Consider the following 16,177-nt stretch of genomic DNA (forward strand, 5'->3'; position numbering starts at 1 on the left):
TAGTTTTAAAGTCTATTGTACTGACTAAACCCAGCATTTGACACATTTTAAGGAGAACACAGCAACTGAGTAGTGTTTAGTTCGGCCATTGTATCAGCTTGGCTTGCAAAGACAATCACTCTACTAAAATTCCCCAAACTCCAAAGATCTATATATAGAAGTCCTTCTTCCGAGATGAGTTTTGATTCTGTTTCATAGAAATACAGTCAGCACACTATCACAGTTGTTTTTGCAAATTTTTTCCGTCAAAACCCCCTTACCTTTCATTGGCTATCAGGTTCAAATCTATCCAGGATACATAAGCTCCAACTACTTCAAGGCACTGGCATGTCAGCTCTGAGTTATTATACTGATAGTTTTGTAAGATTTGGTACCACGATTCCACCAAACTTGGAATGCACTGTTCCCTCATAGTATCTTTTAATAAGGTGTTCCTACGAGCCTCCTGTCAATACAGAAAATAGATAAATCAGTGTTGTTGTGGATTAGCATCTTGTTAAATTAGTAGCAGTTCTGTATCCACTACCACACACCACTTGTCCTAGCAAGATATGTAGGTCAAATCAGAAACCCAAAGTGAATACTTTTTTTATTTTCCAAGAAATAAAACAAAAATATCCTAGGTTTGTTTTTAGTTTGTTTGTTGGTTTGGGTTTTTTTACCTCAATGCCCAAACACTGAAAAAAAGGCCCTGCCGATCATTAAACGGACTTCTGATGTTAGGACTCTTTGAAACACACACTAGAAGAAATTAACATTTTAAAATTAGTCAGTCTAGTATTAAATTGGCTAACTCAGTCCATTAGTTTTTGTTTGCTAGCTTTTCAAGCAAAAAATAACTCATTAGCTGAAAAGTATGAAGTCATAAAAGGCATTAAACAACATATGGCTTTTGGATTTAAACCACCCAATGTTTCTAAGGAACAGCTGCCACAGAAAAAGACCATATCTGCAAACTTTCTGCTCTAATGAAAAAGAACTTTTTTGAAATTTAAAACAAATAATGCAAAACAATAACTTGCCTCTGATGTATGAACAACATCTCGGTCCACCAGCTCAGCATCAACAGCCATCAGGATTCTGAGGTACATATCCACACCTCGTGGATTAAGGTCAACTACTGATAGAATGTCAAAAAAAAACTTGGGCCATTTTGTGAGATATTCAGTAACAAAAAGCAATGCAAAGACTTGTGCTGCTTTGTTGCGAATAAAGGTCTTCTCAGGCTGGGGATTCAGCATCTGGTAGAAACAAGACATTTTATTTGTATATTAAATTATACTATATTAGAGAAGAGTCTCATGTGTCTGTTGATTTCTCTATAGTGATTAATGTACTACCTCTCTTCCCAGTTGAGACCAATAAAAAGTCTCACTTTTCCAAGGATTTTGCAGAAAATTTGGCTAAATCATCATGTAACAAGGAAAACATTCTCTCTGAGTGATACAGTCCTAAGCCCTTCATTCAGTACCAGACATTAAGTGTACTATTCAAAGAATAAAACCTCATTTGTCAGCTTGGTGAAAGGAGTAAACAAGAACTTCCAGAAACAAGTTACAGTCCTCTTGTAGCTAGCTTGTGCCTGTATTAGATGTTAGCCTTAAGAATAGTAAAGGATGTTCCTAAATCTAAGATCATAAGGGAAAAAAATCTGTCACTACCAATCTCCACCTCTCTCCTTCCTCTTTTATAAACCCCTAAATGGAACGGTTTGCCATAAAGAGAAAAGCAACTTAATCCACTTCACAATAATCTGTTCTTTTTAAAGAGTTGTACTATATTCCATTTCCTACTATTAAGTTCTCTACACAGCAACCACGTTATTCTCCAGTGCAGAAGTGGAATGACAACTAGATAATGGCAGGTATAGAAAAAGACTTGTGTAAGCCCACTTGATGGTTCTGCTCACTGCAAACTCCTGGGTCAGACTGATATGACATGTTCAGCTTTGTTAACTAATTCCACAAGAAAGAATAGTCCATCCTCTGTCACAATACTAACAGAGGGGTGATGCTGTTGATTCATAAACATCTGCTAGCATTTTAAATCGATAAGAGTTTGCTCGAGGGTCTTAGAATTTCTGTTCCTCCTCCAGGCACTCAGGAACATTAGGAATCTGTACTATAATTCTTGAAAGGGAAACTTTTAATACTCATTTCGCACACAACTGATTAAACCACAGTCATTATCTAATGCAAGAGTTTTATATTTAAATTCAAGCACAGACTTCTTTACAACATTTGATTTAAACAATTTTTCACAAATCTTTAACCACTGGATACCGAATACCTTCATGAATCCATCTTTAAACTCAAATAACAGATTAAACGTTTAGCCCACGTTCAATGCCTTAGGCTAGCCTACTAAAAGCCTACTCTGTAACACTGCTGTGAAGGACAGACTTACCTGTGCTTGCAGCCATGTTATGAGCGTTTCCCTAATTAGCTGCTGCTGGACTTCAGTAAGTTCAGAGTATCTGAAATAAAACATATTGAGATCAAAATACAACAGCTTCATGACAAGTGCCAAGTAAGGCAAAAACTCTCAATACGGCACATAATGTTGCATATCAACATAAACGGAGGGTTCCTAGAAAATGAATTTACAAAGCTATTTGCATGTTAAAATTTTGAATCAAAGACAAAAATAAGGAAAAAATTTATTTTTTATTTTATTGCATTTATTCTATAAATCCATATTAATGGATTACATTTTGAGGTACTACTGCCTCCTATATTGGAGTAGGAGCTTGAAGCTTTACAGGAAGGGTGTTCTATCAGCTCTAAACAGGACTTATGACCCTGACAAAAATACACATTTGACCATATGCTATGGGGAGAAGGAAGAGACATCTGTATATGCTCAAATTTGTTTACTACACGTGGAAGACTGTCAACAGTGAAAAGGAAGTCCTTCACTGATTTGACCTACAGTACATTTATTATTAGACATATGTCAAAAACCCAAGCAAACAAGTAATTCTGCTTCATTTTGGGAAATTTTGACATTATATCCAGCCCACCTCAAATACTACCCATACAACACCTTCCTAACACAAGCGAAGCTGAGAACACTCTCTTTGCAATACAGCTAGTTATAGGTCTGTAATTCCTTAGCAGGAATGACTGCTGAATGGGACTCCATGTTCCTGTCACAGCTAACTATTCATTAAAGAGAAGAAAAAAGCAACCCCACTGAAACTGCTCAAAGAAAATAAGCAGCAGGAAAACAAGAAAAAACATACTGCAGGAAGTAGATGACAAGAATGGAACAAGCAGAGGAAGGTGGACAGTAAGGTAAAATAAGGTAAATAAAATCACAGAAAATTAAGTCTTTAGTATTTGCACTCAAACAGAACTGTAAAAAGCAGTTTACAAAACGCATCTTATTCCTATCTAAACCCGACCCACATGTTTGGTGTATTGCAACCAGTCACGGTGATATTCCAAAATGCCATGATGCTCCAGTCCAGATGAAAGGAGCCCAAAGTGAAAAAAAAAATATATAGTTCCATGCAATGACACTGATATTCTTTCAAAGTATTTTTCCCTAAAATTACAATTCTATGAAAATACCACTCAGTGAAAAGACTATTTTCTCTTAACATCTCTGCCATGGTTATTGAATGAATAAGGCTTTGTCTGAAGTCCAGGAGTCTGTACTGAGCAAGACTGCTGCTTGCAGGACTCTCTTCTGCAAAAATCAGTGAGAGTACAGAATAAGGCCTGAAATTCCAGAAAGGAACGGCTAAGTAAGTCTCAAGAAATCCTTTGTGACTGGGTCTGTGTTGGGCCACACACAGGTGTTAGACTAGCTAAGAGTAGCGTGTGCTGCTTAAAACCTCTCTCAGGAAAAGGTGAAGAAATACAAGAAAGTCCTCTGGACCAGATTACAGCCACCTCATCAAGCATGGCAAGACAACAGCCACCACTTAATTTGCAAGCAGAATAAAAAGGGAAAATTAAATGGACGTATATAGGTGGTATCAAGAAAGATTACTCACTTGAACTTAATTTGATGTTCCAGGACTTGAAAACAGAAGAACTTGATGTGATCATCACTAGAAAAGAAAATTCCGTTACTGGCAACAATATGGTACACTTTCCTGGGAAGAAAAACATTCCTCAAATATTACAATAAGATTGCCCCTTTGGCAAATCAAGAATAACTGTGCACCAAAAAAAAAAAAAAAATGTTGCTGCTGCTGTTACTTCAGAGCAAAAATGAAAAATCTTAAGCAGTTAATTTGATAGAAATGAGCAACTGTTAAACTAATATTTATGCTTGATATTAGCCTTTTCTACAGCCACCTATTTGTTATGCTTTGATTTTGGTAATGAACATACAAAACTACAGTACCGATTGTATCCTGCCTTTATAAAAATAATCTGCCAGGCTTCAATACTATGTTTGAGGTCCACTAGTACACCAAGTGCAAGTTGTACACTGCATCTCAAAAATCAAAGGTGAAGACAAACTGAGGCATACATTAGGAAGGTACATTACATATGCTATATAATCTATATGACTTTATCTTATTATCTAAACATTTTAACAACCATAACGTATTTTTTTAAAAGATTATAAAATCCTGTTTTCTAATATTGTGTCATTTTACTTACTGCACTGTTGGAATCAGAAGTTTTGATGAATCATTTACAAAAAAGTATTCACTATAAATTACTGCTGTTATTCAGGAGATATTCACCCCTCATTTTCCTTCCAACCTGAATTATTCCGTAATACATCTACAACCTAGTATTTTTTATGTAAATACACAGCTTTGTGCAAAACTAACTGAGACTACACACTCTTTGCATCTCGAAAAATGGGATGGCCTACTCCATAGAACAGGGACAGAACTACTTATGAGATTACTACATATAAAACCTATGGTCTCCCAGTGGGCAATTTTCAGCACTCCTTCTTATGGAGATAAGATAGCACACTCTTTTCCCCTGGATTTCATAAAGCAGTAGTCTTTAGGTTACTAGATTAATATGGAGTTTAATTTATACACTGTCCTTCCTTGAAAGGCATTATACAAAGGCCACAGATCAACTATGATACTAAAAATAGTATGAAGACCATATTAACTTTTAACAATTTACAGTTTGCCTAATATGCTGCACAGCTAAATCTCAGCCACATATATTAGTAAGAAAATAAGAAATTATTAACTACATTACCTGTATATACTCTGAGCTAATGCTTCTGCACAGACTTGCCAAGCATCCTGAGATATCTTAAGCTGCTCAAAGTAGGCTAGTGCCTGCAAAAAATTATCTTTAAGTTTCATTTAAAAAAAGAACAAAGCACACAGCAAGACAATTAATTTACACCTGGCCTCATATTTAAACAGCTCTTCTTCAAAAAAACAGCACTGTTTGGATACATTCAAGTATTTATATGGCTCCCTAATTACTTTAATACTGATTTTTTCACCTAATATGACAGGTACTCATTTTCACTTCACATTCAATACAAATATTTTTGTTACTTAAATAGAGAAGTCGTAGAATCAGAAACGCTGAGGTGTGATGGAACCTCCAAAGACAGTTGACTAGAGAAACTTGCTCAGGGCCTTTCTATTTAGGTGGAAGTTCACATCCAAATTAAAATTCCTTCCAAAAATTATAAAGAGAAGGTGATTTAGATTTTTCACTGAAAACAATTATTTTTGTTATACCACTTTGCCTGTATCCAACACCCCAAGCTTAAGAAACATTCAAACACTGGCCACTCGGACAACTGTCAGTTTAGAAATCTACTACAAAAATCAGAAAAAAATTTCTACTAAATTTCAGATAATCAAGTTGCTTATCAAAACTTCTAAATAGCTTTTGACAACAGTTAATTTGATTCAATTGCTTTGGCATTTAGTGTGCCTTGTAATACAAAATAGTAAAGTAAGTTATGAAACAGAGATTATAATTATTCAGAAATAAGTTCTAAAATAAGAATTCACTTCCTGTAGTTAGTACTTGTGATTTTCCTAAACTTAACAGTTTTACTAGAAATGGTTTGATACTTCCTTTATGTTACATCTTACATGATGAGTGAAAAGGTAAGTCCCCTTCTGCTATGAAATATTTCAAAACTGGGCAGACTGCATAGTTATAACATCAATAAATCTATAAGCTTCAAATTTTAGTGATATTCTACTAACAGAACACTAAAGATTAGCTATATCTATCCTTCCAAAAAGGACAAATACTCAGAATGAACACATGTAATAGGCTGCTTAGTAATACTGCATCAAACCACATTTGTAACTTTCTTATATGTTCTAGAATTTCTTTTATGAACACAAACCCATGGTATTAATATCCCCATTTCTGAAAGATTTTACTGGAGATTCTCTTGTAGACTGTTGAATCAACTTGGTGATCAGTAAGCAGAGATAATTACTCAATAGTTATATAAATAGTAACGTCTTTTCATAGTAACTGTTACCCACACACCATGACTTTCTTAAACTACGACAATACAAGTTGCACTACAGCTGAAACCACACATTAATTAAAAAGACACTAAAGCTAGGTAATCCATCAAAATAATAATTAAAAAACACATATAAGAATCAAAAGGGCAACTTCAAGCAATCTGTTTTCTGTAGCTGCTTTTCATTCAATGAGAACCTACATAAGGAGCTGAGCAACAAGTATAAAGAATTGAAATGACTTAAAAAGTCAGAGTCCAGAAAAATAAACTCTATGCATGTTAAGTGTAACTTCACTGAACTGATAATACATGACTGTCAGCTTACATGTTTGCAACATGACTTTGTGTTATACTTGCCACCACAAACCCTATGCGCTGGTTAACAGGAAAAAAAAAAACCACAACCCCCCCCAACCAAGAAAACATGAAACTTTTGCACAGGAACAGCACCTCCAGTTACTAGAGAGAAAAGGAAGTTAATTACATACTCTTTGCCTGAAGTCTGCATCAGCATTTGGGTTTAGCCCTAAAAGGGCTTGTTCATCCATTTCTACTGCTATACTCTTTGTTTCCTGCTCCTAACTGGTTTGCCCACTTCTTCCAGAGGGGAAACTACAATCATCTGCAAATAGAGAAAGAAAAATTTTATTTACTCAGCAAAACAGGAACAATTAAAAGCAGGACAGCAACAACCACAAGTTTTCCCACAAACATCAAGCACACAGTATGTACTCCAACTGAACATGAATGGACATACTTCTGATACAGATATCAGAATTTTAAGTCCTTCAATCAACTTTTCACAGTACTATATTTCTTACTGAATAAGGCGATTTTTAAGTTTCCATATATTTCAGTTCTCTTGAAAAGAGTTAACATCATCTGAATTAACAGAGAAATGGCATGATGTGTATTACTCAACTGAAAGGCTTAAACTCAAATTCCAAGCATGCAGAGGTTTCAGCAAGCTACGACAGAAACATAAATCTGCTACTTTTTTTCTGCTGTATTTTTTTCCCCCCACTACAAATTTAACTGCGAAAAAAATCTCTACTCATCTCTAATATTGTTAAGATGCCTCATAATCCCCTAGAGGGGCAAAGCTGTTAGGAGGTCTTTCTTCTAAAGTAAGCACACATAACAGAAGTGTCTTAGAAATTAACCACAAAATACACCATACTGAGTTGTTAACAAAGTTTTCTGTTCCTACTAATGAGTGCTGATTTACTAGCAATGATTTTTATTTAGAAAATTCAGTGTAAAATTAACAAGCGAGCTAGGCAAATGTTCTAAAGACGACATGCCTCTTCAGGCTGTTCTGCAATGCTCTGGTAAAATGCAGATAATTAAAAAAAATTAAAATAACCTCTGTCAAATTGTAGGATGTCGTTAGACAACAAGAGGGGACAAAAACTCATCTATTCTTCAAATCCCTGCCCCACCTCCCCCCCATGGTACCACAGTTAATTAGGCCTGAAATCAGGCCTTGTTATGTAAGTATGTAGGAGGTAGGGGAAAGGAAGAGACAAGAGGAAGAGATGAAATACAAAAGGGCTGTGGTTTGAAGCTGCCTACATACCGATAGGTAGTACTTCTAATTTCTTAGTATTGCGTGTCTTCTGCACGCTCTCTCTACTGTTCACCCTCCCCCACGGGAAGAAAGGTGGCAGTGACAACTCACAGCAAGCAAGACTGAAAAGGAGAGCCCCAAATTTAATGTGGTGACAGACTTTTCTATAAAACTCAAGACAGAATACACTATACCAAAGTGCATAATGAAAAGCAACTTAATAAGTAAAACTGAGTTCATACAAAAAAATAAATTGCAAGTTTCAGCAGCATAGAAACCAGAAAGTCTGGAACAAAGAGATGACTCGTGGCAAAAGAAGCCTCACACACTGCCTTAGACAGTGATTCCCCTCGGGCAGAACCTTCAGGGATTAAAGTTGCTTTGCCAAGCCTTCTCCCTCTGCATCCCCAGCCCCCAATCTGTTTTCCACATAATCAACATCCAGACCAGCCAGATTAAAATAAAGGAAAAACGATTTTTTTTTCAACAGCAACTCATCAATAATGCCACAAGTAAAACTATTTAATATACAGAAGCATTTTTTCCATATTTACCTGCTGATATCACTACATTACTACCTTTTGGACAGATGATCTATCAAACACGTATTCTCTTCACCTGTTATTACTAACAGCAATACCAATCAGTTCTACTAATTTTATAAGTGCTACATGAGCATATTTAAAATTTCGACTTCTACCATATAGCCTTTTCTAAAGAGTTTCATCCTGATGACCCACCTCTGAAAGACAATTGAGATAAACTATGTGAATGAGCCTTTTAAGAAAGCTAATAAAATAACTTTTCATGCCTCTGGTTTTACTTAAGCAGACAGCCTTTCACCACAGCCGGTTACACTTTGAAAGCAAACTGAATTGTGATTTTAATAGTACTCACAATTCACAAAATCCATTACAAAATGCACTCAGCTATAACATCAAGTATGTCATTAAAGCAAGTTTTATTTATAAAAACAATCAATAACATTAATACTTAATATGCAGTTGTGTAGATAGTATTGTCTTTTTTACTTAGAGATGATTTTTTTGTTAAGCAGTACACCCATGTTAGGTGGCAAATTCATCTTACTACAATTAGGAGGGTGCAGTTCCTTAACAAGGAAGTCATACAGGTATGTCTCATCAGGATAGTTCATTCCCTTTCACTTATTAAATACTGAAAAATGCATTTGCTAGTAGAGATTGTTTTCATATCGGAAAGCAGGGGAAAAAAAGAAAAAAGGCAACTCACTTTGCCCAGTTAATAATGCAAACATGGTCAAGGTGCGTAACTTCGGTCCAGATATGCCCCAATAATAAAAGCATTCAGAGCATTTTAACTACAGGTGCTAAGCACAGGAGCAATTAAAACATACTTCATTTGCAGCACTCATTTTAGGTATTTACAAGAGTGTAATAGCACAGGGGGAGCCTGTGACATGCCTCATTTGAATTCCCTCAGTTTTCTCTCTAATGAAATAAAGACAACAAAATTAATCTTGCACAATTTTTTGGCTGTTTTGCTTGCGGCAAACCTTGAGCGTATTTACAGACTCTTAGGGTTCTAGAGCCTTCACGCTGACCTAACACGCGGTTAGAGCGAACAGCTGTGTAGCTATTGCTACTTCGAGAACTTTTCAACCGGTCTAGAAACTTTTTCCTTCTGTAAGTGACATATTAGGTCTTCATTTCAGGCACGTTCTTATTGACAGAATCCGCTGTGAGGAGCGAGGCCTCCTTGCCCCCGCCCCAAATTCGGTCAGGAGCCCGGTCTCCCGCGGCTGGAGAGCCAAACGCGGCTCCGCAGCCCGGCCGGGGAGGGCGATCGCGGCATCCAGCTCCGCGACGCGGACGCCGGGGCCGCATCAACCGCTCCAGCCCCGTCCCGGGGCCGCTGCGAGTGACCAAGCACTCGGCTCTCCCGCGGCGGGGAACACCGCTCCCACCACGCCGGGACGGGCGGAACGTGGAAGTGCGGGGAGGTCCCTCCCTCCCATCTCGCTGCGGTCCTACGATTTCTTCCTTCCCCCACCAGAGCTACAGCAGAGGGACGGCCACGGAGGCGGCAGCTCCCGCGAACAGAACCGCACCGCAAGCTACTGCGCATATTAGCAGAGAAAAACACCGATATTTTTTCGCGGCTCCCGGAGGGTGGGCCCGGCGGGGAACAGTCGGCTGCGCCCCCGCCGCCCCCCAGCAGCAGGGCTGGGTGAGCACGGAGGCGGCGGTGCCTCCCCCCCGGCCCCTGAGCCTCCTGGCCAGGGGAGCGGGCCGGGCTGAGCGGAGCCGGCGGGGGACTCGCAGGAGCCCGCGGCGCCACCAAGCCAGCCACACCGCCCCTTCCCCGCCGCCGCCGCTGAGTCACCCGCGCCGCGTGTCGCGTCCTGCCCGCGCCCCCGCCCGTGACCTTCCTGGTCAGTGCTCATCACGCCGGCTCCCGCCCCACTCTGCAGCTCCACGGCCGCCACGAGCACAGGAGCGGGCCGAGCCGGGCCGCGCCGCCTCAGCTAGCGGCGGGAGGAGGAGGAGCGAGACCGCCCCCTGTCGCCAAACCGGCCCGGGCGCGGCGCACGCCGGGATGCGCCCCCGCCGGCCCCAGCCGCTCCTGGGAGTCGTTAGTCCCCCCTCCCCCTAGTCCCCCCTCCCCCTTCGGTACCGCCAGCACTGCTGTAAAACCGACCGCACCGATGGAATAAACCGGGGCTGCCCTGCAAATCGTGCTGTGTCAGCAGCAGCAGTGAGGCCGGGCCTAGCCGCCGGTGCGAGCTCCGCACCGACTTATTCGGGGACGCGCACGGGGAAGGGCCCGGGATGGCGCAGGCTTGTCCGCGAGGAGCGATCCAGCAGCTGTCTGCACATGTGGCACTGGGCTCCTGCGCTAAGGGCTCAGCAACGACGCGGCGCGAGTGGGACTTGGCGTGATCAGGCGCCCGCATGTCCGTAAGGACCCGGTTTAAACGGCCGGGACCTAAATGGGAACAACTGCAGCAATACGCTGCGGTCATTTACAAGCCGTCCCAGCACTGCTGCTATTACAGTATCTTTCAACAGTATCAGAAACCGCACTCTCGCCCGCGGCCTAACGGCAACGCAGCTCCGAAACGCGTGAGCGCACAGCGCTTCGAAGACCCTCGCTCGTCTCCCCCCCCAGCAGAAGCCCTGCCCCGCCACGGGTCGTTGGGGACCGAGCGCCGGCGGGACCAGCCGGCGAAACAGCATCTCCATAGAACTGAGTGCGGGGAGGACCGCAGCGGGTCAGCACTGTCGCACCCGGCTAACCGGCTCGAAGAGGAGCGCGGTGCCTCCGCCTGCAGCATGCCTGCCACGTCCCCCGCGGCAACGCGAGCAGAACCAGCGAGAGAAGCCTCCGCCTGCAGCATGCCTGCCACGTCCCCCGCGGCAACGCGAGCAGAACCAGCGAGAGAAGGAGTCACGCACAGCCAGGCCGCCCATTCGGGTCCGCGGGCACGGTGCCGGGAGAAGGGCCCGGGGCACCGCAGGCCGCACGGCAGAACGAGCGTGGGCCGGGCCGGGCCACGTGGATCCGCTGGCCCAGAACCCACCGCCACCAGCGGAGACTGACAGCTGCGCCCTCCAATCGCGCTCTGCTCCAGCCAATGGGCAGCGCGCATGCCGGGGGCGGGCCCGGAGGCAGGTGAGTGACGTGGAGGCGCGTACGCGCCAAGGCGGCGTCCTTTCCTTTCGTGCGGGCTGCGGCGGCAAGGAGCGCCCATGAAGCGTCGGGCACTGTGAGTGTGGGTCGGGGCGCGGAGGGCACCGCCGGCACGGGGTGGCGGCGGCACCGAACTAGCGCAGCGCGGGAGGGCGCAGGAGCCGAGTTTGGCGGCGCTTGAGAGCGACGCGTGCTTGCCCGAGCGGCGCTGCCCGGCCGTGATAGCGCGCCGCGGCCCAACATGGCGGCGGCGCCGCCTCCCGCCCTGCGCGGCCGGATCTTTCCGTCGCACCGGGGCAGATCCACGGGGAGATGTGTCCATCCCTGCTGCGGGCTCTCTGTGCTCCTGGATTGAGCTGTTCTTGGCGCGCTGTTCTTCTGTAGAGCCGCGGATCCCGCCGCGGGGTCGGCGCAGGGCGGGCAGGGTGTGGCGGGCGCGGCGGTGGCTCCGCGGCTCACTCACTCTGCGGGCTGTCTGTGTTTCGTGTCCCCCCAGCTGCGGGAGTACAAGGTGGTTGGGCGGTGTCTGCCCACGCCGAAATGCACGACCCCTCCTCTGTACCGCATGCGGATCTTTGCTCCGAACCACGTCGTCGCCAAGTCCCGATTCTGGTACTTCGTTTCTCAGCTGAAGAAGATGAAGAAGTCTTCTGGAGAGATTGTGTACTGTGGCCAGGTGCGTGTTTCCAGCTGGTGTACTTGAAAGGAATTTTTAGGAATTGCTGTTATTGGGACTGAGACTGAAATTCACTCATCCGTCAGTTGCTGTAAAAAGAAGTGAGAAATTTCTTTTTTGAAAGTGGTGGTATATGTCCTGTAAACTAAATAGAAACTTCCCAACATTTCAAAATTATGAACCATGTCACTAGTCAGCGCTGCTGTCTTATTGTTGGATTTGCTTTATTGGCCAGTATACCTTTTATGAGACATCTGGACATTCATAATAGTGGGAGAGTGGACGTTTATATGCTTATACTCCTCTGCCTTGATTGTTCTTACTTCAAGAACATTCTTTAGAGCTGAAGTTTTGTATTTTTCTTTCCATGATGAATTACTAAAACTCTACAGTCTGAATTACCCAGATGTAAATCCACTTATGCTGTTAGAGGTAAAGAGAGCAAAGAGTTGTTTTTGACAGTAAAACTTAGAACAGTGATTTCATTAGAGCTCTAAAATATTTATTCTTAAAAGTGTAAAGTGGCGATAGCGCATTGTCTCTAACCATTTTCATGCTCTTCTGTTATTCCAGGTGTATGAGAAGTCCCCTCTGCGGGTAAAAAATTTTGGTATCTGGTTGCGCTATGATTCTCGTAGTGGAACCCACAACATGTACAGGGAGTACAGAGATTTGACCACAGCTGGTGCTGTCACTCAGTGCTGTAAGTATCTGTAAATGAGGTATAAATGATAGCATCAATATATAACAGAAGATTGAATCTCAAACTGAGCATGAAGTGTGCTGACTTAATCCATGGTAAGATAACTAAAACACTGGAAAAATAAAGTAGGGGGTTGCCAGATAATTCCTTGGTTGTTTATGTATGTATATGTGGAGTCTTATTTGTTACCAGTCTTTATACAGTGTCACTGACTGAAAATATTCCCACTTCATCCCAGTGTGACTTTCTACAATTCTAGTAATGAGTTCTACCCTACAAACTGAGAGTATAATGATCAGTATAATGATCTTTTAGGTGCTGTATGTATTTCTTGCACTAAATTTATTGTTTTATGATAATTGAATATATATTGCCAAGTCTTGTGGAGAGAATATTTCAGATATCATGTGGAAAATACTAGCATCTGTCCTGTGGAGAGCAAGTAAAAAAAAAAAATCACAGGAAAAAACCTATAGTCTTTGTTACTCCAAGATCTCATTGTCTCAGTTCAGGGAGCATTAAAGGTTGACCTGATTTCAGTCTGTTTTGTGAAGTACTTGAGAGATAAACCATTTGTATAGCTGATGCTGTTGACATTTGACTCCACAGTGTTATAAACACTACAGAATGCACATAAAAACCCAAAGAATATTGTTCTTAATAATGATATTCTTGTCATGTGTGCAAATATTAAATGTATCTTGTCGCCTTTCAAAAGCTGAAGTGCTGTTGAAAGTGAAATTTAAGGTTCTACATTACCTTACAATCATCCCCGTTATTTAACATACTGAAGGACTGCTTAAGAGACCAAGAACCTTATTTATCATGATACAGTGACTGATACTTTTATGTTCAAGAATACTTGTGACAGGTAAGTTTTTAATAGGTATGTTAGGTCTTCGTGGGAAACATTATAAGCACAATAGTATTTCAACAGGCATATCTTGTGAAACTGGCTATGGACGTCTTGATTTGAAGGCAGCGATTTGCGCTGCTGTAGGGAGGAACTTTCAGGTAGCCCATGCACAGATGGCTTCCTCTTGTTCTGAAAGCCTGAGCATGTGGGCTGAATATCAGATTCCATCAGTGGTCAGTTTCAAGAAAAGTAAAGATATCCTCAGGTCCTACCTTTACTTTCACCTCCCAGTAATCGTACTTCAGGGTTAATTCTGAATCACAGGAATTTTTTCTTGTGCAAAAAATGAAATAGTCTCACATATATTTCTTCTATACATGTGTGCCTTCTTGAAATCAGGCAAGAATAATAAGATGGCACTTTCTGAGAGGAGTTTGGTAATGAGTTACTGGAAGAATTTGCTGCTGCCTGTTGGTTCCGTGATATTTGTACCATCACTTTACATATTAAATCCAGTATGATTTTAACTAGGGTTGATCAGAAATTTAGAAAGTTGTAGATGGCACTATGAACATTTCCTGAAAAGGCGTTTATAAGATTTTTGAACTAAAAAATGTCCTTAAGATTCAGTTTTAATGAGTTCTCTTGTTCCAGACCGTGATATGGGAGCCCGTCACCGTGCCCGTGCTCACTCTATTCAGATCATGAAGGTTGAGGAAATCGCTGCCAGCAAGTGCCGCAGACCAGCTGTCAAGCAGTTCCATGTAAGTGAACCAGCACTGCAGTGGCTGGTGGGTCCTGATCCAACACTGGACTGGAAGAGGGGAGCTATCTTGTCTGGTACAGGTTTGCTTTGCAGCCAGAAATAGGGAGGGAACCAAACTTGTATGCAGAGGTTTACAATTTTGGTATATTATGATGAAGGCTTCTAAAGCTAGAATTGTTTGGAAGAAAGTCACAATGAAGTGAATATGTGTTACAGTGCAGAAAACGTGCCTCATTTCTTTTAAAAAATGCAAAATTAAGGCATCCCTGAAGGCCTATGAAGTATATCTAATTTGTGGATGCATTACTTCTCTGTGTAAGTTATTCATGGAATACGGCTTGGCTATTTATTGCAAACTGTTTTCTGTTATTTATCTAATACTCTATTAACGAAGAAACATTTTTTCTTGCAGGATTCTAAAATCAAGTTCCCTCTGCCACACAGAGTTCTGCGTCGCCAGCACAAACCACGTTTCACCACCAAGAGACCAAATACTTTTTATTAAATACAAAAACATGCTGTCAACTCTGTGTTGCAATAAAGGTCTTACTTGAACCTTTGACTCCCAGTTGTCTTTTGGAGACAGTATCCTGACTCTTTAGGAGTCATCCCCCTCCTACTCTTTATTTTCTGTAAATCATTGGCAGCTTGCAGTTTACAGCTGTGATTGTCTTGAACAGGTGAATGTTTCACATGCTGATTTATATTACTAAAATATCCCATCAATAAACCAAATTTTAATAACCAACTTACCACATCAGAGAAGTCTTACTGAGCATGTACAATCCTACATGCATTTTGTCTCTTCGGCACACTAAGTAAACAGTTGAATTCAGGAAGAAGGCAGCTTTTGGTGCATGCAGAATTCAGACTTGTCAACTTCACTTAAGCTGCTTCCAATTTTAAGCATTTAAAGCCAAAATCATAGTTCTAACCTGAACTTTTTCAAGGATGTTACACACCACACCACTCAGAATTAACTCAAGTATGCATACAGAGGTGCTTGGAAATGAAAAGTGATGGAGGGCTAGGCAGACTTACCTTTGTTATTAGATGAATGAATGAAAACTATGAAAATTAATTTTTACATCCAAACCCAATCCTTAATGTATAATGCCATAGTAAAAAACTTGCAGGCTCTGTGTAGTTAAGGTTAATTAAGGCTGTTTCACACTGAAAGCTGGCGTTTGCATCTGATACCTGCTTTCAATGATGGTGTGTTTGGAGTATTTTCTGAACAAGAGGCAGTCAGCTGCCTAAGTTCGTACTTGGATCTTGCTGTTGTTAGAGAACTGATGCTGTGCTTTAGGTGTTTGCTTAAAGACAAATGCTGGCACCAGTAGAGTGCAGGGAAGTACTGTGCTGAGGGGAGCCTGGGAACGTTTTTATTCTGAGTTAGCTGGAGGGGAACTGTCTGTGTAAGGGCCGGTGGTTGTTCTGCAGAACTTGGACCCGTCAGTGCTGCCACAGCAGCCCCCCTTCCACAGCCT

The 16,177-nt window shown here is 42.0% G+C and overlaps 2 protein-coding genes and 1 non-coding gene across 5 annotated transcripts in view; 2 read left to right on the top strand and 1 right to left on the bottom strand.

Moving 5' to 3' along the window:
* Window positions 1-11,555, bottom strand: part of XPOT (exportin for tRNA) — a 28,960-nt gene extending 17,405 nt beyond the window's left edge. Inside the window, exons 1-7 of one of the 3 annotated variants that reach the window (XM_018080483.2) lie at window positions 11,452-11,555; window positions 6,933-7,066; window positions 5,190-5,272; window positions 4,004-4,060; window positions 2,407-2,476; window positions 1,023-1,241; window positions 261-445 (exon numbers count right to left, since the gene is read on the bottom strand). In XM_018080483.2, coding sequence (XP_017935972.1) covers window positions 261-445; window positions 1,023-1,241; window positions 2,407-2,476; window positions 4,004-4,060; window positions 5,190-5,272; window positions 6,933-6,992 — 674 coding nt within the window. In that variant the 5' untranslated portion in view covers window positions 6,993-7,066; window positions 11,452-11,555. Of the gene's footprint in view, window positions 1-260; window positions 446-1,022; window positions 1,242-2,406; window positions 2,477-4,003; window positions 4,061-5,189; window positions 5,273-6,932; window positions 7,067-8,023; window positions 8,045-10,420; window positions 10,486-11,451 lie in introns of those variants that run through there. The other 2 variants (XM_018080481.2, XM_018080482.2) reach the window with 2 other exon arrangements.
* Window positions 11,556-11,708: 153 nt separating this feature from the next.
* Window positions 11,709-15,249, top strand: RPL18A (ribosomal protein L18a). The gene is made up of 5 exons (XM_029963645.1): window positions 11,709-11,762; window positions 12,183-12,362; window positions 12,936-13,065; window positions 14,576-14,685; window positions 15,100-15,249. Exons 2-5 carry the CDS (start codon window positions 12,252-12,254, stop codon window positions 15,190-15,192), a joined length of 444 nt encoding a protein of 147 aa, XP_029819505.1. The 5' UTR covers window positions 11,709-11,762; window positions 12,183-12,251; the 3' UTR covers window positions 15,193-15,249.
* LOC112841259 lies at window positions 13,692-13,823 on the top strand. Its single transcript, XR_003212868.1, has one exon. It is a non-coding gene; the product is annotated as a small nucleolar RNA SNORA68 (small nucleolar RNA).
* Window positions 15,250-16,177: the final 928 nt, after the last annotated feature.

Source organism: Manacus vitellinus, unplaced genomic scaffold, assembly GCF_001715985.3.
Source record: "Manacus vitellinus isolate BGI_N305 unplaced genomic scaffold, ASM171598v3 scaffold_5_pilon, whole genome shotgun sequence".
In the NCBI taxonomy this organism is placed as follows: domain Eukaryota; kingdom Metazoa; phylum Chordata; class Aves; order Passeriformes; family Pipridae; genus Manacus; species Manacus vitellinus.